This window comes from Podarcis pityusensis (genome assembly GCF_964106645.2).
Source record: "Podarcis pityusensis genome assembly, chromosome: 17".
NCBI classification, from domain to species: domain Eukaryota; kingdom Metazoa; phylum Chordata; class Lepidosauria; order Squamata; family Lacertidae; genus Podarcis; species Podarcis pityusensis.
The window spans coordinates 4,265,456-4,289,050 of record NC_138042.1 but is presented as its reverse complement, the minus strand read 5'-3'; the positions used below and the strand labels follow the sequence as shown (position 1 = coordinate 4,289,050).

General features: G+C 48.1%; 1 protein-coding gene across 4 annotated transcripts in view; it reads right to left on the bottom strand.

Moving 5' to 3' along the window:
• Positions 1–593: 593 nt before the first annotated feature.
• The window catches only part of PLXNA3 (plexin A3), a 72,405-nt gene continuing 49,403 nt past the window's right edge, over positions 594–23,595 (bottom strand). For 3 of the 4 annotated variants that reach the window (XM_080987383.1, XM_080987384.1, XM_080987382.1), the window contains exons 17-32: positions 21,861–21,954; positions 20,680–20,919; positions 19,721–19,864; positions 18,822–19,056; positions 17,358–17,500; positions 16,279–16,535; positions 15,618–15,684; positions 14,792–14,938; positions 13,824–14,013; positions 13,436–13,539; positions 12,572–12,668; positions 11,111–11,304; positions 6,897–7,066; positions 4,979–5,191; positions 3,062–3,212; positions 594–1,575 (exon numbers count right to left, since the gene is read on the bottom strand). In XM_080987383.1, the coding sequence (XP_080843509.1) occupies positions 1,480–1,575; positions 3,062–3,212; positions 4,979–5,191; positions 6,897–7,066; positions 11,111–11,304; positions 12,572–12,668; positions 13,436–13,539; positions 13,824–14,013; positions 14,792–14,938; positions 15,618–15,684; positions 16,279–16,535; positions 17,358–17,500; positions 18,822–19,056; positions 19,721–19,864; positions 20,680–20,919; positions 21,861–21,954 (2,542 nt within the window). In that variant the 3' untranslated portion in view covers positions 594–1,479. The remainder of the gene's footprint in view (positions 1,576–3,061; positions 3,213–4,978; positions 5,192–6,896; positions 7,067–11,110; positions 11,305–12,571; positions 12,669–13,435; positions 13,540–13,823; positions 14,014–14,791; positions 14,939–15,617; positions 15,685–16,278; positions 16,536–17,357; positions 17,501–18,821; positions 19,057–19,720; positions 19,865–20,679; positions 20,920–21,860; positions 21,955–23,595) is intronic. The other variant, XM_080987385.1, reaches the window with a different exon arrangement.

The window sequence follows — 23,595 nt, the reverse complement described above, 5'->3', positions numbered from 1 at the left end:
GTGAAAAAAAATGGCCTTCCGCTATCTATGATTCTACATTTGTCTTAATTTGTCAAGGGGCAAGGCACTTTTCTTGCAGCAAACGTATGTGTGAATATCACATTTGCCTTCCCAAGAACCAGGTACACATGCCCAAGAATCCCAATTGTACAACAAAATCACGCACACAGGTATTTAAGGATGTGCACATACGTTTGCGGCATGTACTGCAGTGTTTTTCAACAGCAAACAAGACTGCTGGGTAAAAGGTGCTGCTCCTGAAAGAAACTAAAAAATATGATGTGGGCTGATATATCTGCTGGAATACCAACAACCTGACTGTTAAAATACAACAGCAACACACACACACAATTTATTCCATGTGAAAAAAGAGCCAGCATTAGCCTGAGCTTGGGGTGCAATTCAAAAGAGAAACAAATATTGATCAGAGGGATTGGTTCTGTAGACAGATGGACAGAGGACTGCCATAGGGGTGCTGCAAAGACCAGACTATCCTTGTATCAAAGTGAAATGCAAGTGTTTGCCCACTTACACAGGATTCTTCTCTTGGGACACCCCCCACCTTGCCGATCCCCACATGACAACAAGAGGAACATTTTTCCACGCTTTTATTTAGCAAAAGAAAAATTAATTATAAAATGAACCAATAAAAAGCCCATGCAGCTGCAGGGACATATCCCCCACCCCAGCTCCTTAACCCCAGTGGGGGATTTAAAAGTGTAGTTTTCTTTTATTTTTGGGGAGGAGTGGGGGACCGATTCCCTCCAGGCTGCAGTGCAAATATTTACACAGACTCGAAGGATGCGGATGGGGCAGGGAGGAATGGAGGACTTTTTACACTGAAATCTCTACACCCAGGGAATGGAATCATTTACAGCCAATAATCTTAACGAGATGCAATAATAAATTAATGAGTAAGGCACTGCACCCGGAGAGGGCACAACAGGTGGGGTGGGGGTGAGAGGGTGGGGGGGTTTGTCAGGTAAGGATTAAAAATATCTGATTGCCATGGTTACCAAAAGAAAACAGAACAAGGGCAAATTCCACCAGCTACCAACAAGGAGTGGGGGGCTAGGGAATGGTCTGGATGATTAAGGGGAGGGTCCACAAACATTTGGGGTGAGGGGTCTCCATTTAGCTGCCAGCTTGAGGGGGGCATTATCTGGCTGCACCCCAACCTTATTGTTCACTCTGAGTTGCTCCTCCCAATTCAGATGCTGAGGAAAGGGTGCTGGTTATTGCTTCCGGGCTGAAGGTAGGGAGAGGGTGGGCACCACAGCCTCTTTCTGAAACCCCAGGATTTCAGCCTTACAGGGCAAGAGGTCACACGTCTCTTGTTGACAGGGAGGTTAAAAATGTCAAGTCTGTCACCCTTGGGGGGCCACAAGTCAAGGCTGGAGGTAGAGTCCTTTTTTCTGATACGTCTATCCTGGATGCGTGCCCCCCCTGCCCACTCTCCCTCCCCCCCCCCCATCACTCTCAGCTATTTCCAGAAACGAGAGTGATGACTTGTTCAAGCTTCAGCCTCAATTTGTGTTTTCGGCAGGCGGCATCACGTTCCAGCGCTGTCAGGATCTGATGGGTGGACAGGCCATGGGTTGGGAAAACATGAGGGTCCGGAATAAAGGGAAGGAAAGAGAAAGGTGAAAAAAAAGGTCAGGCGGGACTAAGCCCCAAACTTCCAGGAGCAAAACGGGAATAAGAGATGGGCCCTAGGATGGAGAAGTACCTGGTAAAACTGGGAAAGGGGCAGGAGACAAAGAGAAAGGCTTATGGGGTCTGTCCTGTCTCCTGGAATCAGGCAATAGTTTTAAATCAGAGCTTGCCGACGGCGTTCCCGTGGGAAGGGCTTCGGCTAGAGCATCTGGCTTGCATGCAGAAGGTCTGAGATTTGGTCCTTGGCATCTCTAGGTAGGGCTGGTAAATATCCACCAAAACATTGCAGTGCACCAGAGTTTTTGCTCTTCCTGCTCAGTTCCTGTGAACATTTGCTCAGTCTCTCACCTTGGAATGTGTCCCCTTTAACATGGACACATTTTGTGGGATGCCAGGATTGAACACCCACCCATCCACTCCAAACAGAGGAGAGGGGTGAAGAGCTTGTCTCTATGAGTGAGTGCAGTGGTGACCAACTTTTCCCCACTAATGGGAAGGCATGCCCATGCGATTTTGTGGTTGTTTCTTTTTCCTATGCAGTTGCCATGTTTTGTTGTGCCACCCCCAACAGCAGCTCAGAATTCCATATGTGCTCAGTGGCTCAAAAAGGTTGGCGACCCATGTTTTAAAGAGTGTCATAATGCACTTTCAGAGAGACACGGTTCTTTTGCCCTGCCCACTGCCACTTCTGGTTTCGGAAATAAAAAGCAGGAAGAGCGGACAACACTTTCTTATTGAAGGTGAGAGTGCAAGGGGTGTGCATACAGACACACAAGCAGCAGTTCCTCTCAAAATGCCTTCAGTTCTTGGTGGCGGCAGCAGGGGATCTCTGTTTTCTCCAGCATGCTAGGTAAGGAACAGATTTATGGCATGAAAGCTCCAAATGGGGGAAATGTGTAGGTGAGAGGGATAAACATGGAGCAGAGGTCTCCATTTGTCATTCTACCTTCTCTGGAGTCCTAAGCCAGGTGTGGGAAACCCGTGGACTTTCCAGATGTTGTTGGATTCCAACTCGTCTTCTGGAACCACTGGCCATGCTGACTGGGTCTGATGGGAGCTGGAGTCCACCTACATCTGGAGGGTGTCCAGATTCCCTATCCCTCTCATACACTACCCCCGGCTATTGAGATGTAGGGTGTTATTAGGAGAGTGTCAAGGGCTAAACAGAAGGGAACAGGATAACCAATGAGGCAGTAGACGGTGGTGCCTTAACTTATTACGGTACCTTAATTTCCTCCCCATGAGCAATTTAATTACAGAGGATCTGCAGTAGGGTCCAAATTAGGCTCTATCCTCATCAGATTTATAGCATAGCTGAATAACAGGTTGAAAACAATGTGAGAAAATTGTGGTGAGAGAGGGGGGAAAAACAAATAGGAAGGAAAGAGTTGGGCTGGAGCCTCACCTCATCACGGTACCTCCCCACGTAGCTGTAGAGCTCCCCCAGGGCACCCAGTGTGTTAAATTCGCCTGCGTGCTGCCGTGATTGCTCCACTAGATAGGCATCCATGTCTTGGTCACTGATGGAAGCCATCTTGGTGATATCCCGATAGTACCTGGTAAACATATGCATAGCTTTTGGATTCCTTGGAGAGAAGATTGATCAACACTCCCACGTCAGCAGAGGATTTCCACACAAACCAAAGTGAATAAATGTGCATGTTTATTGCATTGCAGTCCCTCCTATGAATGGAAGCTATAAATGAAGGCTCCAGATTTTGCCATGTTGAATACAGAGCCATATGGCTCCTCCAGATGACCTAATTAATTAATTAGTTTTATATCCCACTTTTCCTTCTATAGGAGCCAAGGGGGATATTTACTGAGCATTCATCCTGATTTGCTTGCACAAAGCTTACATGGTGATTAGGCTACAACTGGTGATTATTGAGAATTTGTTCTTTCTTGAATATTTGCGTTTCCCTGCCACTTTCCAAATGGCAAAAATGTTTGGGTTTTTTGTTAGAATTGTATTTGTTGCACCAGGATGACAGAGCCCTTTGATCCACTTTGTGCAAACTTAAAAGTTTTGGTACGTACTTGAACCTCTTAGGCCAAATACTTACAGCGTGGAGGCATAGACAACTACATAACCCCTGTCTTATCATGGCTTATATGGGGCTTCAAAACGTGAGCTGTGTTCACTTCAACACTGAAGGAACCCATGTGTGGAGGTCAAACTCTGGCTTGGGAGAAGCCGTAGCTCTACAGCAAAGCATATGTGCTTTTCACACAGAAGGGCACAGGTTTAATTCCAGGTACCTCCAGCTAAAAGGATTTGCTAGCAGGTGATTAGAAACACATCCTGGTGAAATGATTAACAGGTGGGTATGATTTGGGGAAAATGTGCTTGCGGGCCAAGACTACCCCTCAGTCTAGAGTAGGGGTCAGCAACCTTTTTTAGCTGTTGGCCGGTCCACTGTCCCTCAGACCATGTGGTTGGCCAGACTGTATTTTGAAAAAAAAAAAAATGAATGAATTCCTATGCCCCACAAATAACCCAGAGATGCATTTTAAATAGAAGCACACATTCTACTCATGTAAAAACACGCTGATTCCTGGACTGTCTGTGGGCCAGATTTAGAAGGCGATTGGGCCGCATCCGGCCTCCGGGCCTTAGGTTGCCTACCCCTGGCCTAGAGGTTGATGAACAGGTCCTTGCTTCCTCCAGGAGCACCCTCCATTGCCTAGTCAAGAATCAGCTAGTGCTTTAAGGAGACTGGCAATAGATTAGGGAGGTCAGTTTAGAGACAGAAGTGGCAGACTCACTATGCTAGCTTCATTGCAGACCACTGTTGTTTACCGAGGGAGGCAGCGTGGAAATCAGTCTGGTGCAAACACACTGGCAGGAGGGCTGATTTGATTCTGCCAGTGCTTTTGCGCCACACTGCCCTCCCCCACCCCCACCTCTCTCCCTCACTGGTAAGCAACAGCAACCCACCTTCAGGATGCCAGCACAGCAGCTCTGCCCCATCCAGCGTGCCGCTTGTGTGTGTGGAACAGCAGCAGTGGTGATTTCTCCTTTCCAAAGATGCTAAGAGAGGCCGAGGTAACAGAGTCCCCCCACCCTCAAAGACTCCTGCCCTTCTGACTGTCCTGAACTCGTGGAAAGCCACAGCATTCCTTTTTCAACCTGTTGGAGGATGGCCCTCTTCCAAACACCCCCTCATTCAAGGAACCAAGTTTCAGGCAGGATCTTGTTATCCTCGTACAGTAAAGACCTACCAACATTATAATGCCATGGGATGATGTGCTGAGGTCAATCCCACCTCTGCAGTTGTACAGGCAACACAACTTGACGTGACCCCTCTCTGTAGCTCACCTTTCCACCCAGCCTTTGTAGACAGGGATGTCCTTGGCATAGAGCAGCTTTGTTGAAGGGGAATCCTTGCCCAGGCGGTGCTCAGAGGTGGAGCACGAGTCCATGAAGGTCTGGGCCACCACAGAGAGGCAAGCATCTGTAATGCTGCTTTTGTGGATATCAAAAACAAATTGTGGGTTCTTGATGACGTTCACCCAAAACCTCAAGGGCAGGCTGCAGTGGAAGAAAGGAAGAAAGATGAAGCTTCAAAAGACCCACTGTCACACATGAGAGGCAAAGGGTTAGATAGGGATAGGGCAGTGGTGGTGAGGAAATTACAGAGGTTGAAGCTCAATACTCATGTTTTGTTGAGGGTTTTTCATTTGTTTGTTTTGATACGCTGGGAAAACACAGAGATCAAAGCCAATGGGTTGTATCCTGAGTAGTGCTACGTGAAAGCTCATGTCAGTGCAAGGATTTCTGCACAAAAGAACATTCACCACTAGATCCAAATTGGTCTAGGGGTTTCTTCAAACCTCTGGAGCAGATTTGGGAGAGTATAGGGTGCAGGGGCGCTCCTCTGTTATTCTTGTGCAAATGGAGCGAGTGAACTGGATACTGCCCCTTTAAAGGACTCCTACAGCCCATTTCCTGTAGACAGCACTTCCTTGTTTGCCAGACTGTGCTCCACGAAGGTAACATCCCACAGCTGAGAGTCATCATGGCCTTCCTCCATCCCGGTCAAGGGTGCTCCCCAACCAAAGGAATGCACATGCCAAAGAGTTAACTCTTTGTTGTCAAAGGTAACAGAGTCATTTCTACAGCTCTGTAGAATAAATACACACACCAGTTTAGCATCTAGGCAGCTATTCCCAGATCCGTGCTCTAGGGAGCAGTTGCAGCAATGGGGGAACATTCCCCCTCCACCCATTTATGTACCTTCCCCTGACAGGCTGCGCAAACGTAGCTGGAGACTACGTCTGCATGGAAACTTCCTCTGCTGCTTAAATTATCTTCTGGTTCTAGGAGATGGTGGTGCAGAAGAGGATGGGAAAGCACCCGGCCCTTCACTTGCCTGGCCTGGCTCCTCCTCCAGCTCTGAAGCTTCCCCTACCTCCTATTCTTGCCTCCTGGCTGGTACAGGTCTCCACAAACCACTGACCCCACCCTCTCCTGAGCCCCACTCCAGCCCCCATTCCCTTGGTGCACACTCATCAGTGTCCTGCCAGCCCCTGACAATCCCTGAAGTAGAGGAATGGAGCATTAGCAAAGTCCTTGGGGTCATGGGAGGTGGGGGAGAGTTGGCTGGCATCAAACACTTAGGGGTCATGAGCACTGGATTCCTTGGGGCGAAAATTTCTTCCTAAAGAAGATTTGTTCAATCAAGGAAGGGTAGGACAGAGCCTGGAAAAATGAATGGCTGAAGGCTGGCCAAGAGCAATACACAAAGCCAATCTGGTAGTAGCTGTGCAAAGATTCCTTAGGGCTAAAAAATCTTTCCCCATCTGCTTAAATATGATATGCCAGCACCAGCTGTCAGTTACCCACAGCCAGGATAGGCACATTGGTTGCCAGATCCCTACCATTACCGACAAGTGGGAAACACTGGCCAGCGAGGGCTCCAACTGGAGAATAGCCTCTGCCAAAGGTGTCATGGACTTTGAAGAAGCACAAACTCAGGAAGAAAAAGAAAAATGAGCTAAGAGGAAGGCACATTTGGCGAATCCTCAACATGATCAACACCCGCTCAGAAACCTATGTCCCCACTGTGGAAGGACGTGCAGATCCAGAATGGGCCTCCACAGTCACTTACGGACTCACTGTTAAGACCACATTCATGGAAGACAATCTTACTCGGCTACAAGTGATCACCAAAGAAGATGATTTATTACTTTAGGGTACTGGCTGGTGGCCAAAGGGCCAAAGCCAAAGGTCTCACCAGTTGCTTTTCCAGGTATGTCGCACGTCAGGGTCCCCAATCTGCCTTCGCTCTGCCTGCTCATCCAGGAAGTCAAACATGTATTTGATGGGCAGGGGGAGTGCACTGGCCCGGTGTGCTGTGCTGAACACAGTCTCAAACAGGTCGTCTACAAACTTCTGCAATGTGCCCTGAAGAAGCAGAAGAGAACAATTTCTGGGATGGATGGATGGAGAGAACAACTGCCAACATTTGGAGATCATGGGGAGCACTCCCACGGAAAATAGCACCACCCTTCCATCTTGCAATTGTATACATAATATTCACAAGCACATCTAATCCCTTTTGTTTCCCTAACTATTCTGCTCCAGACACTGTCCCTGATTTTCTTGAACTCTCCTATTGCAGTAGCCTTCCAAATCATCTCTGCCATAGTATTCTTGATTTGGGACACAGTCTCAAATAAGGGCACATCTACACTTCATTTTAGGCCAGTTTTACACGAGTTTAAATGGTTGCCACTTCTCCTGAGGGGACCATTCAATTGGAAGCTTGACACCAATCTCATTTGCAGAATGGATAAGCCTTAAGAGATACAAGCAACGACCATTTTGCGCCAGGGTTCTGTTCCAAGCTCACATGTGCCAAGCCCCATCCGCCCTGCCCCATTCTGCCCCCCCACTCCACCCCCGTTCTTCCCTCTTCTGGGTCCAAAAGGACCCACACCTCATCAATCGCACGCCCTGTAGATGCAGTGCTGGATTTGCATATAAGCTAAACAAGCTGTAGCAGAGGGCCCCACTCTCTTGGGCACCCCAAAAAAAAATTAGAAGAAAAAAAACCTACATACAACAACAGTGGCAAATGGCTTTAGATACCTATTAGGTCCATAAATTACCATATAGAATATATTCCAACACAAAAAACAACAATTTGTTGTTGTGAGTCGAGGACCTGCCACCCGCTTAGGGATAAATAAGACACAAAGACACATGTATTTTAGGTTAATGGGGTAAATAAGGCCACAACTTTGTTGGTTACAGCATGTGAGTGGTATTGGCTTAGGCATTGGATCAAACAATCTATACATGACTCCACCCCGCTCAGCGGGGAGTCATTCAAGGGTTAACAACCAGTGGGAGGAGCTTGTTGATGCAAATACAACTGGAAGCTTCCCCTTTCCCCGGGGTAATGCCATGGCCCTAGCCACCAGTAGGGCATCAGACAGGATCCACGACCGCCGGATCCCTTTAATGGAATACCCAAAAGGTGAGGGGTAGGTGATGGCCACAACCTGCCCTCCAACACACCACACATATTCCAATGCCTAACTGCCAATACCCGAAAAGTTGTGACCATTTGCTACGAGGTAGGTGAAAAACCAAGAGGCTGGAGCCAATTAGCCAAATGGATAAAAATTCCTACCAGGCTTCTTGGCCAACCAAGGCAACCAACCAAGGTCCATAGCCATGTCAAAAGCGTAGAGATGACCTAAAGGGAGGGTGGGCGGGTGATCCGTCAAATTCTGGAAGCAAAGTGAGGGTGCAGCACTGCCGCGGCTGCTTAAGTGTGGCTAGACCCTGCCCCCAAGCCAGGCCAGTTGGCTGGCTGAAGGGGCGCGGGAGCTGGAAAGTGGATGCAGGGGGCTGAAACGCCCCACTGTCAACATGGGAATTGGGTCCCACTCACAACCCCTCCCCTCGGGTAGGAGGAGAGGTCTTGACAAAGGACAGCTGGACATATAAAGGGCCCCATTACCTTCAGTAGCTTAGGGCCTCATCAAACCTAAATCTGGCCCTGTGTAGATGCGCCTAAAATGGTAGCTGCCTGTATTTGAAAGACTGTGCAAGGCAACTATTATTATAATGTGAGCAGATGATGTATTGCTGAGAGACAGTCGTTGCTAGGGGGGAATTATTATTTGCCTCTTTATGTTCTTCATTCCGAGTAATATTTTTTGTTGTAATCTAACAAAATCAATGAAAATATTTTTTAAAATAAGAATTATGCAAGCAGACCTGCAGAGCTGAAGGGACGCACCCTCCGCCCTCTAACACAAGCCAGGGGAACAAGGGTCACTTGGAGGTTGCATCTTCTGGCTCCCAGGAAAAACATGATGAAGGGGAGACAACTTGGCCCCATCCATTGGCCAGTGAAGAAGCAGCTGCTCCAGTGCTTTTCTCTTCCCTCCTCATTCCTTTTCCTTTTGTATCTATTCAATTGTGAGCCTGCAGCCAGTGACCCTCTTATCTTTTAACATAGGTACAACTTATGGAAATCTTAGGCACTGGGTTTGTTTTTATTATAAATAAAAGGGTACTGATCGCCAGTTTAAAAAGGAAACTGTACACAATAGTAATATTACTACCACTTAGAAATTTTGATAATTAAGTGGTCTATAAATCATGTTCATTAAATTACAACTGACATTTGTATTTGTACTTTATCTCAATAATCCCTGTAATTACTCTGTAAAGTTGTAACAACATATCCCCATTTTGCAGATGTGAGGACAGTGACTTACCTTACACCATTAAAAAAATTCATGGTGGAGACAAGATTTGAACTGAGGACCTCCTGGTTTAGTGTTTCTTATTACCATAAAAAGATCAACACCCCACTCCCTTTTTAAAGGAAACCAGAGCAATGAAATTAAATCACAACAATAAAACCGTGTCAGCCCACTCTTAGCCACTACACCAGAGCAGCACCACAAAATGCTACTAAATGTATTACAGTCAAATACTGGAGTAACATGATTAGAATAGAATGAGCAGAATGGTAGAATACAAACAAAAATCACATGTGTATGCACATCACATTACACAAACAATCTCACACAACTCAGACCCCAAATGACACATTCTCTGCATTCCTTCCTCACTGTCAGGTAATGTTTTGGTGACAGTGGCATCACATGCCATGTCCATAAAGTATCTGTGCTGTGCTTAGATGTCAGCTGGCAGACACTGGAAGCTGCAGTGAGTTCGCCACAAGGCCCAGGCCAGAGGCACCAATGATCACACCCCTGCAATCCAGACAGGCTGTGGTTCAAAGCATGCCCTGCCCCAGGAGACGAGTTCAGGCCACCTCTGTGAAGGGTTGACCGCTGTCGGAACACAGGAAGCTGCCTTGTGCAGAGTCAGACTATGGATCCATCTAGTTCAGTATTGTTTACACTAACTGGCAGCAGCTCTCCAGGGTTTCAGGCAGGGGTCTCCCAGTCAGACATGAAGATGCCAGTGGGGACTGGACCTGGGACCTTTCGTATGCAAAGCAGAGGCAGTGCCACTAAGCTACAGTCCTTTTCCAAACTAAACAAGGCCAGAAACATGAAGAGGACTGTGGGGAAATGTCTCCCCCAAGACAGTGTGAGATCTACAGAATTTGCCCTAGGAGGCAAAGGCTGCACTGCTGCCTTCTGCTCCCTTCTGCAGGCTGCTGTAGAAAGGTCTGCCCTCCTTGTCTGCCCCAGGAAGAGGAAAGCAAGGAGCAACCCAGGAGGGACAAAGGGAGAAACTCTCCTTGTGTCATCCCACTGCCGCTGGGCTCCTCACCTTTCTCTTCCTGGGGTGAGCAAGGAGGTGCCCCTTTTACAGCCAGCCTCCTCCTCCTAGAAGTGGTGAGTAAGCTGCAACTGGCCATAGAACAGCTGCCCCTCAAGCACACATTCAGTGACTCCTTGCATTCCTGGCTATGCTTTACTTATTGGAAGAGGTGGTTGGTTGGAATGCAAGGACTTGCCATGCAAGTGCCCGGATGGCTGTTTTGGATGCTGTTTTGTGGGCCCCCTGTACCTGCTGCCTGAAGCACGTGCCCCCTCTCACCTCACTCTTAACCTGGGCCCACTCCAATAGGGCTTTGTTGAAGACTAGAACTACAGAGATCTGTAGGTTATATAATGAAAGGTTGGAAGAAGAAGCTCAGTGCGTTTCATATACCAAAGAGAAAATACCAACAAGGCAGAGGAAAATAGAGTGATAATTCTTCAATTGTTAAAAAGGATATCAGGGAGAACTGCAATGAGGTTCTTTTAAAACAAAAACAGGAACAGGAAGTCACTTTTAGGTTAAGCACAAAAAAAAATCTTTTCCCTGGCAGTTTTCAAGGAAAAATGTCTGCCGCGGATTGATTTACAGATTGGTACAGAATCTTCTGCCTGCCTGGTTTGGGCAAGGAGCTTTTAAAACTAGCCAAGCCCCCATTTCAGTGATTCAGTTCCTTTCATGACATACCTTGGTGGCAAGGAGCCTTGTGAGGTAGATCTCAGACACCATCTTGCTCCCTCGTTCCCCCTCCTTAGGGTCTCCAAGATGCTCGTGGTTCTTGACTAAATGCCAGAGACGGGTACCCGAATCTTGATCCGGAGTGAGGATGGGGGCTCGTGAGCGCAAGCTCTCTGGACTGCTAGAGGTGCGGAGCAAACTCTCTGTGGAAGATTGGGGGGGGGGGATGAGCAAGAACTTCTTATGAGCTTTCCCCATGTCAGCCCTCAAGACCAACCCTCAAGAGCCTGGGTTCCATGCACCTCCTTTCAATCTTTGCTCTACACCAGAAGCTCACCTGAAGGACAGGTTTGCATTTATTCAGCCTTGAAGAGTGCCTGCACCCAAGCAGGCACTGGTAATACCAAAACCACCAGGCTCCATAGGCCAAGTGAACCACTCCCCGTTCCCCTCCAACCACAAAGCCACAGAGTGGGAGTGGCAGTAAAATTACATGCATTCCAGGCTTGGAATAGCAAACATAATTACAGCCAGGCCAGGGTGGTGCTGGAAGAAAGCTTAGGGATAAGAAGTTTGGACGTGGCAATAGCCCTCCTTGAAAGGCCACCTGGCTTAGGTGATAATAGGGCAAGCCACAAAAGGCCAGAGGCTTGCTGTGTCACACAGTAAGAAAGGACACTTCACTTGTGAAGGACAAATCTTCTTACGCTCCAGTTCACATTGTATACAGCAGGGAACCAGGTCATATAGATGGACAACAGGAAAATGCTGCCTGCACAAGGTTGCATTCTCGGCTCAGGAGGGCTCAGGTGAAACACTGACAGATGGCATTGCAAAAGAGCCAACAGGTCAGGAAAGAGCTGTGACCAGCTCTATGGACTCTGAGAACAAGGCCAAGGACACAGCACCCCTGTGTGCATTAATTCCAGCTTCGTGGACCTGTGCATGTGCTGTGATTCAGCAGGAATGAAGAGGAAGCACAAAACAGGCAACACGATGTGCAGAATTCAGCATCAGCTTTTAATAATAATTATATTGAGGAAGTGCAGCTGAATAAGAGTTCCAGTGGTTGAGGGCAGTGACTAAACCCATGGCTAACAATGAGAAATTATGAAAAATGGAAGAAGTATGTAAATTTGCATAAATTAGTGTATATAGACTGAATAATCCAAAATATGGATTGTCTGAGCACAGAATTAATTTGGGGGGGGGGGGACAGGAGGTTGAAGATTCTTGTATAGAGTGTACAGAAGGATGGAAGATGCATTTTCATCCTCTCAAACTTTAGGGGCAATGGGGTGGGGGGTGGGGAGCTGAATTCAACTCCACCACCACCCAAAAAACACAGCATAACTTTGCACAACATTGTGTTACCTTGTCAGAGAGAGAAAGGCAGGAGCCATTGGTCACTTAGAGCAGCCAAGCATTAGAGGGAATGGGGAGTGTTGAGCAGGATGTGTCATTCCTTACCATAGCGGCTCAGCGAGTGGGTGAAAGTGAAAGAGCTGGCTATATTGTAGCCCGATGCCTGCCTAGGAACCAGCGCCACTGCAGAGCCATCTGCTACCTGCACATTGAATGGCAGGGATGGCAGGGGTGGGACAGGTAAAGATGGGGTTAAAAGGGGGGGGGGGAGAGAACAAAAATTGACATAATAATAATAATAATAATAATAATAATAATAATAATACATTTGCCATTTTCAATGCATTTTACCTGCATTATCTTTGTAACAGCCTTGTAAAGTAGGCCAATATTATTATTATATGGGAGGGTGTGCAAGCATATGTGTTTGTGAACCTGAGAGAACAGTGGCTTGGCTTAAGTGGCCAACATAGTGAATTTATGATGGAGACGAGATTTGAACAGGGATCTTCCTGCCTTGAAGTCTTAAGCCATTATGCTACAATCAGCTTCTTTCTACCTCAGCACACAAGAAGAGAGCTAGGATAATCCCCCAGAATACAGTTTGTCACTGAAGCTTCCAAACAGTACGGAGTATGACTCCTCGAGTTGTATTCTTGAGGTAATCCAGTGTTCTTTGCTTGGTCAAGACACTCACATGCACGGCCCCCTCTTCCACCCCCCTCGCAACCTCCTCTATTCCACTCCTCAAATCTTCTATGGCGTGCAAAGCATTATTTATTTCCTGATTCCTGCCAGAAATATTCCTAAGGAATACAGAACAGCCCTCACACCTTGTACTGCTCGGAAGCGGCTTGCTCCCAAACTCTACCGCGTTTTCCCATTTTCCCCAGGCTATGGTAAACATATTAGGAATCCAGGGTAGTTCATCTAGATGGCCCTGAGCTGGGTGGAAGGGAAACCGGTTACCTGATAATGCCCAAGTGTATTGAGCCGCTTCCAGTCTCCTTCAATCTTGCTTGTGGCATCCTCATCCTGCAGAATGGTTCGCCCCCCACTGCCTTGACACCATTCTGGGGTGAAAAAGGAGGTCAATGAGGAGAGAGCTGGCTTGGTATTATCTCTCCCAGGCTCCCCCCCCCCCCAATTTTGTTACAACTTAAGCCAGGGATGGGGAGCCTGTGGCCCTCCAGATGTTGTTGTTACTGAAATTCCCATCAGCCCCAGTCAGCATGGCCTGTGGTTAGGGATAACGGGACCTACAGTCGAAGAGCCTATGCTGGAACCAAGGTTCTCCACCCCTAGCCTAAGCCCAGTGGCTAATAACCAAGGTGTCCATCCATGCTCCCAGCCCCACCTGCTTTCTCCCACGTTCCTGCCTTCATACCCAGCTCCATGTCTTCGGCACGTGGGCGTTGGGAATAGGGCACCCCACGGTACACAGCGTCCAGCAGCTTCTCCTTCACTTGCGTCACTGAGTCACAGTTTAATACCTTGACAGGCACAGCAGGGCCCCCAGGGGGCTCAGGAGGGGTACATAACAGAGTCTGGAAACAGAGAAAAAACCTGCTAACGTTGCAATCGTCACAGTTTCAAGGCTCATGCATCCCTAGTTACATGCGCCCAGGGTCATACCTGGAACATTTTTCAGCTCTGGTCATTCCTCACATCCCCAACAACCATTTGTGAGCAACTGCAGTTCCAGCATTGCTGCATTTGGGGTCAGTCCAATGTATGAAATTGGAGATATTTTGATAACCTTTTTATTGCCAAACTAACATGGAGGTCCAAGAGCAGGTTGCCTAATCTACGCCAGGATGGAAACAGGGGAAGGCCAATTCTTTTCGCGGTCAGCCAAAAGTAAAAAACAAACAAACCAAACTTTTATCCCTACATAGAACTGTAGGAATGGAACCCTGTTTTGCCCCTCCCCCAGCTGCCTGTAAGCAGAACCTAGTGCCTCACCTTAGCCAAAGTCCAGCATGCACCACACAGGCACACAGCAGTCTTTGGCATCACTGGGCTAATCTCACCCTTCCCTGTTCCTCTCTCCAGTTCTATGGAACTTTGTGGAACTTTCTTCCTTTAAGGCAGCCCCATTTGAGGCTTAAGTAGGTCAGCCCTATAAAGTTATGTCTCCTGCCATTAAAATGTTAGGCTGCTGCTTATCTCTTCAAATCTGGTGGCCTGGAGTCCTCTAAACCACCAAGACTGCAAGCCAGACTGGCCTACGCAACAGCAACCCCCCCCCCCCTTCACAGAGCGAACTAAACTGTTCTCTCCCCAGACTACGAAGAGGCGTGGCACAGCCCCTAGCATCCTCACCAAGGTCTTGTAATCTATTTGCTGGCGAATGAGCTTGTCCTCGCTCAGCGAGTAGCGAGCCTCGCCTGTGATGGAATCTATGGGTCCTTTCTCCATCTGCTGCTTGATGGCACAGAATAGCATAAATAGCGGCTCCCCAGCACATTCCTGGGGTGGGGAAGAAGAGAGAGGTTCATAGGCAAGGAACATAGGAAGCTCCCTTATCCCAGGGTCAGTTGATCATCCATCTACTTTGGCATCAGGGCCTCTGGCAGAGAAAGGGGCTCTCCATCACCCAGGAGGCAAGGAGTCCAGCAGTAGGCATAGGCAGTGACAGACGCAACCACAGCCAGTGAGAGGCAGAGCCAACACATTTGAGTTCCTCCTCACTCCCATTCCTCCTCCCTGCTGAATAAGGAGGTGGCAGGCGGCAGGCAGGGCCACACACTCCTCGACCGGTTGTAAGTAAGGAGGGCAGGCAGCAGGGCCAACCAAGGTGGTAGGGACGCAAATTGCTTGGCCTAATGGACCAGCCACGGCTGCCATCCCCTGCTACCTGGTCATTTTTCAAACTACAGATCCTAGAGATTGAACATGGAAGCTGATGCATGCAAAACATTTCCTTCCCTAACCACATAACTCTCATTCCCAACTCCGTATCCCCAGGACAAAGACCATGGGTAGAAAATTCTGGATCTTTGGCCTCTAGTTTCCCTCAGCCCCCTTTAGATTCCTGCTCTCTGCCAGAATAAGGGCCAGGACCCAGATGTCAGAGGCCCCGTTCCATCTCTCTCACTTCTCTCTCTCCCCCTGCCTGCCCCCCTCTCTTTCGCTTGCATGCACTCACCTTGAGGAACCTGTGCAACAGGAAAGTAAACCAATTTGTCAACATCTTCTCAGCTACGGACTCCGTCCTGGGAAAACAGAAAAAGAGAGAGCACAGACAGCTGAGTTCCCCACATGTGGGAGGTGGAGGGAATCCTCAGTGCCCCCCCCCCCACACAGCTGTGAAGAGAAATACACATAAATCTGGGAACCCCTTTGCCATGTCACAGGGGCTAGAAACTTGACCTCCCTACTTCCTCTGCCCCAACAATGTTCACTCCAACAAATGGGATGCTGCTGCCCCCAGCCCCTGGAATTACAGGGACATTTGGAGGGAAGGAAGAGACACACAGCATCAATTCAGTCCACCAGACTGGAAAGATGGGGAGAAATTCAGCAGGGAGCAGCACAGAAGTTTGCATGTTAAGAGGTGGAACATGGCAGGGCTAGCAGGGGCTGAGGACCCATAGCAGCTCTGTGTGGAAGTGCTGCAGAGGGGCAAATGTAGCTGACTGTACCAGCACGATGCTGATACGTGGTTCCCAGCCTTAATGGGGTCTGGCAATCTCTTGTTTAGAAGATGGGGAGGCAATTGAGGGTGTTATGGCACTTGTTTGGTGGCAATGTGAGGGTTAAAGGCTTATGGCATTAAGTGGTGGGGAGGAGCAAAGAAGGCCTCTCACCGGCGGAGCAAGAGCTTGGGGTGCGCACGGTTCTGCAGGTTCTTTTCAATGAGGTCTGCCAGCAGCTGCTTCAGCACACCAGTAGCATAGTCCAGCCTGCCTTGCAGAGCCACCATAGTCAGGGAAGCAACAGCCCCCCGGTCCCGCATGGAGAAGCCACGCTGTCCCTCCAGGGTGTGGATGAAGGTCAACAGGAAGGGCCGCGTGTGCAGCAGCTGCCCGAAGAGGCGGAGGCCTTTCTCTGTGCTCGGTGGCGTCTGTGGAGGGCAAGAGAAGCGAGAGAGACACACCCCTTGAGCTAGCCAGGACACCTGGAAAATGGTCATGCACATTAAAAACATTCCCATGGAGGGTCCTGAAACTTTGCACATGTCTTTGAGATGCTGCTGCTCACAAGATGGCCACTGGGAGAGGAATGTTGTCATCTGCACTATTGACTCTTGTCTCTTCTGCATAAGAGCATTAAAAGAATAGGAACATCCTTTGCTGCTAGATCAGAGCAAGGACCCACCTAGACCAGTTTCTTGTTTCCAACAGCAATGAGATAGGTGTCTTTGGGGGCTGACAGGCAGAAGACCCTTGCTGGATGAGGCCAAAGGCCTCATCATAGTACAGCGTCCTGGTCTCACAATGGCCAACCATGTGCCTATAAGGAAGGCCAGAGGCATGACCCGAGTGCAACTGCACTCTGCCCACTTGTGACTGATTCCCAGCAACCCATCTACAGAGGCACACCTGCTTCCGATTGATAAGGCAGGACATAGACATTATGGTTAGTAGCCATTGATAGCCTATCCTCCATTAATTTGTCTAAGCGAGGCCAAACAAGTAGTTCAAGAACATGTACCTCAATGGAGGAAATACCAAAGTGGGGCAGGGGACTGACCTGCACCCAAAAGCTAGAAGGCCAAGACTTCAACATGCAAGAACCCCACCACTATGGACTTGGTGGTTCCTCCATGACTTGGTTTGTGTCATATGGAGATCACAAAACACCAGCTTCTGATCTCCCTTTTCTGCCACCTGTAAGGCAAAAACCTTTGCCAGGTCCCTGTCTCTCCCCCTGCATTGCAACTTACACTGGTCTCCTGCAGCGCTGGGTGCTCATCCACCCCTGGAAAAAGCACACGCCTTGCATAGGTCCGATAGTCCAGGAAAGGGATCTTCACACCATCCATGTTGTTTGTCAGCTCGTTAATATCTGTCTGCAGCTCAGCAAAAGCTGAAGAAGGTGGAAGATGGTCAAAAGTGTTGGAGACCATGCATAACGGGCAACCTTCTCCACTGTAATTCCCCCCCCCCCAAAAAAAAACCACCCCTAGGCTTTTGAAACCTAAGGGAGCCAAAGAATTTACAGACACCTGGGTTCCTAGGGTTCTCCAGAAGCTGCCACATTTCTCATTAAGGACCATTCATGGCAAGTGCCTTTTCTCTGAGCCCACCAAGCTGTATCAAGCACAACCTTCTCAACATTTCACACAAAGGAATGCTTTTGTGGATTTTTGACACATATTTACACCAGAAATTACTGCCTAAGATGACTGCACTCTTATTGCTGAAGGTTCTTCTCTTTCTGCTCTTTGTTCTAAACTGTTTTCTAAGGCAGGGAATGTGTGTCTATTGGGACAGATAGTCATGGTGTGCAGTAGTGGGAAAATGGGGGGGCGGGAATCGTACCTTGGCATTTTGTGCCTATGCCCATGTCTTTGCCATCTAGAGTTTAGGTGGACCTTCTCTGCCCTTCTTGCCCAGCCACCCCCAGAGAAACACCAGAGATTTAATTTCGAGACACCCAAGGAGGGGCTGAAACCTAAACAAATCTTCTGTGAATTAATACGTTAACAGAAAACTCCCAACACTCAACTATTTCACAAAATGGGAACAAAATAGGCATGGTTGTGGGATAAACTGACAACCAAAGACTTTTGTTACCTATAAACCAAATACATTTTGTTACATGAAGCATAACGGCAAATCCCACCCCCAATCATGGCCATCTTGAAGCTGGCCAAGTTATTCTGGCAAATGAGACAGAAAATCCCACAAGCATCTTTCCTTGCGAGTGGAGATACTATCAGAAATACCTTCAATAACTCCTGGGTTCCTGTCCCTTCATGACACCCAGAATTAGCTGTCTGATGCAGCCATCCCACTCTCCTGAATGGTTGGGCTGGCCTTGTCGCAGTGTTACAGGAACTGGTGACTGCCACAAACTATTTGCTGTGAAAAGAATATGGAGCCCATAATGGCTGCACATCTTTCCAATCTACAAAAGGAACTATTCCATACCCTGGGAACCAGTCCTGATGCATCCCTCCCCAGAGGGAGCTGGACCTCCACACTCCATGTTGGAGGCTACAGATAACAACTAGAGAAGGCACCTTTGTGCCCAAAGACCTACATTGGCACCAGTCTCCTCCTTAGAGAGGAGATGCCAAAGATTACATTAACACGTTCCAGCAACAACTACCAACCTTGGGCCCAAAAGGCAATGTTGCTGCCCCCTACATTCACGTCCCTTTATTTCCCAGCCCCCTAAATACCTTCCTTGCACTCCAGGGCCACGCGAGACTCCAAGTTGTCCATCTGCAGCTGCAACCGCTTCAGAGTACGGTCAGCGTCCCGAGTCTTCCGCTTGTAGGCCACCAGCACCCCAATGATAGCGCCCAGAAGCAGACTTCCTCCTGCACCTAACCCAACAAGAGCCGGCAAAGGCAGGGCTGTCTCAGGGTAAATGTGTAAGGTCCCAGGGGAGAACGAGAGACCCCCCACCAGGATCTACAAAAAGAAGAGCAAGAGATTAAAGCCAGGTCACACAGGAGAAGCACCCCTGCTGCATCAGGCCAAGGGCCTATTAATACAGTCCACCATCATTAAGACAACAGCTCTCCCATCCCCTTGTACATTTAACTAACTGGCATCTGCTGTTCAGGATATGTGCTGTCTCTGAAAACAATGAGGTCCAGCAGCTTAGCTCAGGGGAACAGCCCTCAAATGCACATAGGGCATATCTTTTTGGACATCAGGACTTGTTCTTGGAACATTGTTGACCTCTTTGTTGGTGGCAAGGGGAAAAAAGGAGAATTCCTAGATGCCAAAATCCAGGTTTGGGGTAAGTACTATTTGGTGAGAGAACCCTAGCATATCCCACACTCTTCAACCTAGATGTATGGCGTGCTCTGTTCTGCAATTTTTTTCTTTTAGTTGGGCAGGATGGGCAGGTCTACCCACCAGCTGTGTACCTACACTTGCCGGGGAGGGGCGGGGATGACATTACTCAGGCTAACACATGCATACTACTATGTCACATCACCAGGACAAATCACTCACTGGACAACCCCTTACATGTCCATAGCATTGGCAGTTCTCCCTGGAATGGGCAGACTGGTCCCATCTGCTCCACATCCCCCCTTCCCTCCCTGACTTCCAATGATAGGTGTACCGTAACTGGCTGTTCCCCGGTTTGGCTTGGTGAATCACACAGCAGTTGGGTCTCTGAGATGGTCAGGATGCAGGGCTCTCCGCCGATTAGGACTGTATAGTTGAGTCGTGCGCTGCCCGATACTGCTGGGATCAGGTTCCTGCCCTGAAAGACACAGGAATATGAGTGAAGATATGGGAGCATTCTGTCACAGGACCCTGAATCTAGGCATGGAGAAGAGTCTCTTGAGTCCAAGCCCAGGGCTCTCAAAGTGCAAATTGGGTACCCACTCTGCACAAAGTCCATTCAACATAGCACCAAAAAGCACATTCATTCTCTGCAGCCAGTACAGAATTGTATATTTCTCTTATCCATGGAGAAAGGCAAGGATCTAAAACTAAATTCCTTAATCATTGGGAATCCTCCTCAGACCACCTCAACCAGATTTCACCAAACAAGTCCTATATTTACTCACACCTACTTTGCTGTCATAAGGTCTAGAAAAAAGTTTTTAAAATATATATGAAAGAAAACTAAATTCTCAATTTCTGATCGAATTCTGTACAGTGGTACCTCGGGTTACATATGCTTCAGGTTACAGACTCCACTAACCCAGAAATAGTACCTCGGGTTAAGAACTTTGCTTTGGGATGAGAACAGAAATCGTACAGCGGCAGCAGGAGGCTCCATTAGCTAAAGTGGTGCTTAAGAACAGTTTCAGGTTAATAATGGACCTCCAGAACGAATTAAGTACTTAACCCGAGGTACCAATGTATTTGAATGCCACAACCATAAAATAGGCACTCCTTTCTTTTTTGGAATGCTTATCTCTAACCAAAAGGTAAAAAGCTACATCATGCTGGACAAAATAATTCTGTCATGGTTTTTATTCAGTAGGCTTTGAGCAGGCTATCATTTGATTGGCTTGAGGGTTTCAACCATTAACGTTTTAAAAGCCCTGACACAAACTGCTTCAGTACCTTGAGGACTACATGGGATCCAGGCTTAATCTCCAGGATGCCGCTGGGACCAAACGGCTCAAAGCTGGGGTCAGGGTAGTAGGTAAAGGCTGAGCGGTTCAAGGTACGTGCGGCTGCCACATCATCCAAGAGGAAGCCAAACTCGTCAGGGTGAGCACCTGCAAGGGGCAGGGCCTGCTCCCCAGGTATGATGCCAGGGGCCTTGCACAACATCACCGAGTCATTCTGCACCTGGCAACTCTGCAAGGAAGGAAAAACAGACACCCCACAACTGAGGGGGAACAAAGAATAATCCGCTACACTTGGCTTCTGACCTTCAACACCCAACCGCGCATACCTACTCTGCTGTCTCAAAGACCAGCAGTCCTTACTTCTGACATGCAGAGTCTTGGCTTTCACAATTAGCTCAAAAAGTATGTTGCCTTTTAAGGGCTTGGAAGGGAGGACTATTCCCTCCCTCCCTCCCAGAATGCTTTGGGCCTCCTAATCTTTATCTTGGATTCAAGACAGAGACAGATATGTTTAAGAACCATTTCATGGTTTTACTTACAATTTTATGGTTTACATTTTATGGTTTTTACTTACAGAGTCTTGGGAGTGGAAATACATGATTAAGAAAATATATATCACATTATGGAGTTTCCTTCTGAACTTCACCATCCAGAATGAAAGTGGGAGATCATATGTCTGAATAGTTCCTTAAGCTACAGACCTTCTCTCAGACGGTGGAGGGAGAATGTGCAGTGAGTTTATATACAGTCAACTCGCAACTGGTGTGCATTCAACTTATGCAATGACAGCTTTACACACTTGGCGGCTGGCCAGCTACAATCACACAAATTTAATGCACAAAAGATGGACAGTTTCAAAGCGGAAGTGAAAACCTGGCAAAAGTTTGAAGTTAAGAACTACAGGTGCAATGGACATTCTGCTCTTGAACTCCAGGGTATGGAGGACTGATCTGTAGATCAACAAACATGTTTTAAGCCAAGTGATAGTACTGGTTGATACACAATATGGGTGAGTGGTATATTGTTTCTTAGAGCAGAGTAGCTAACCTGATGGTGCAAATCCCTTCTCTCTCCCTCCCTCCCTCCCTCTCTCCTCTATGTCTGTCAATTGCCTCTTTTTTGCAGCACACTCAGTCTGCATCAGTTTAGCCCACTCCACAGAAGACTCACATTGATGGTTTCTATTCCCCCATAGGCAGCTCGAACCCGGGGCTCCTGGATCGTCAGCAGGTGGGTCCCACTCACTGTGAGACTGGTACTACCACTGTAGAGTGGGGGCAAGAAAAGACAGAGGGGGAGGTAAATGGATTCAGCCCACAGACACTGTGGTGGTGCAGATGATAAAGAGAAGACCTTGCCAAAGAAAGGGAAACTCATGACTTTGGTAAGACCCCATTCTCATAATGGCACCCACCAGGCATGCGGCAATGGCAAGGAGACCAGGGATACAGTTGCATGGAGAAGACCAGGTATGCTCAGAATGTCACAGGTGCCTTCCTATGCAGATGAGCCAAGGGAAGTTCACACAGGATCAAAGCTAGTGCGCTCCCTATGTGTGTTCCCCCTCCCTTTCCAAAACTCAATTTCCCCAGTGTTCACCATTAGCCTTGAGCATAGAAGTCAACTCCTAGGGGCTGAGGTCCCTTTGACCCCCCCCAAAAAATATACAGTTCGTAAAATTAAAAACATGCATACATATATACTAATAAATCAGTACAGTGGTGCCTCGCAAGACGAAATTAATCCGTTCCGCGAGTGTCTTCGTCTAGCAGTTTTTTCGTCTTGCGAAGCAACCCTATTAGCGGCTTAGCGGATTAGCGCTATTAGCGGTTTAGCGGCTATTAAAGGCTTAGCGGCTTAGCTGCTAAAAGGCTATTAGCAGCTTAGCGGCTTAGAAAAAGGGGGGGGGAAGCGAAAAAAAATCTCAAGACTCGCAAGACATTTTCGTCTTGCGAAGCAAGCCCATAGGGAAATTCGTCCTGCGAAGCAACTCAAAGACGGAAAACCCTTTCGTCTAGCGGGTTTTCCGTCTTGCGAGGCATTCGTCTTGCGGGGCACCACTGTATCTCTTTTTGGCTTAACTCCACTGCCTGTAAATGTTGTCCTCTCCATGCTTTTAAATTTGGAAGATGTTTCTATAGTACAGGAATATCATTTTTCATACAGGCATCACCCCACTTATGTGGTGGTTAAGTCCCGTCCCCCCCGCACATAAGTGAATATTGCATGAGTGAGGAGCGCCCTCTAAAAAGCCTTGGAATACCTGTTTGTTCCAGCTCTCCAGCTCTCTCTCCCCACAACTTTCTCCAGCTAGAATTGAAGCCCTGGGACCAGCTGGGATGATGCCTGGGTAAGTGGTGGCTGCAGCGGCTGCTGTGCTACCCCATGCGTCAGCTATTAGGGAGGGAGGCTGAGCAGCTTAAACAAAGCCCCACTGTGCCTCTGGTCTCTTTGGGGCTTCCTCTGCTCTCACTGACGTCCTCTTCAAGCTACTAGAAGGGTCTTCTCATGAGCCATGAGGACTCTCCAGCTCTCTCCTGCCATTTCCTGGTTTGAATCTATCTATTTCCCAGCACCACACATATACACGGTTGTGTGTGATTCAATCATGTGTATGTAGGGGATAGGGCAGGGCGATATATTGATATATCGTCCAATACCGGTTTCTAGATCACATCACAATAACTGTCTAAAAATAATTGACATGGCAATGCGTCATGAATCACAGTTTGTGTGAGTCTTCAGTGTGGATTTATCTGGAAGCAGCTGGGAGAAAGCATGGTTTCATGAAGCCACTGATGCTGAGACGCTGACTTCCCTCACAGACGCCACGAAATAAAAAAACAAAAACCCACCACATTGCCCTGTGTTCTTCAAGCCTCTTTCCTTCCTTGCTCCCTTCTGT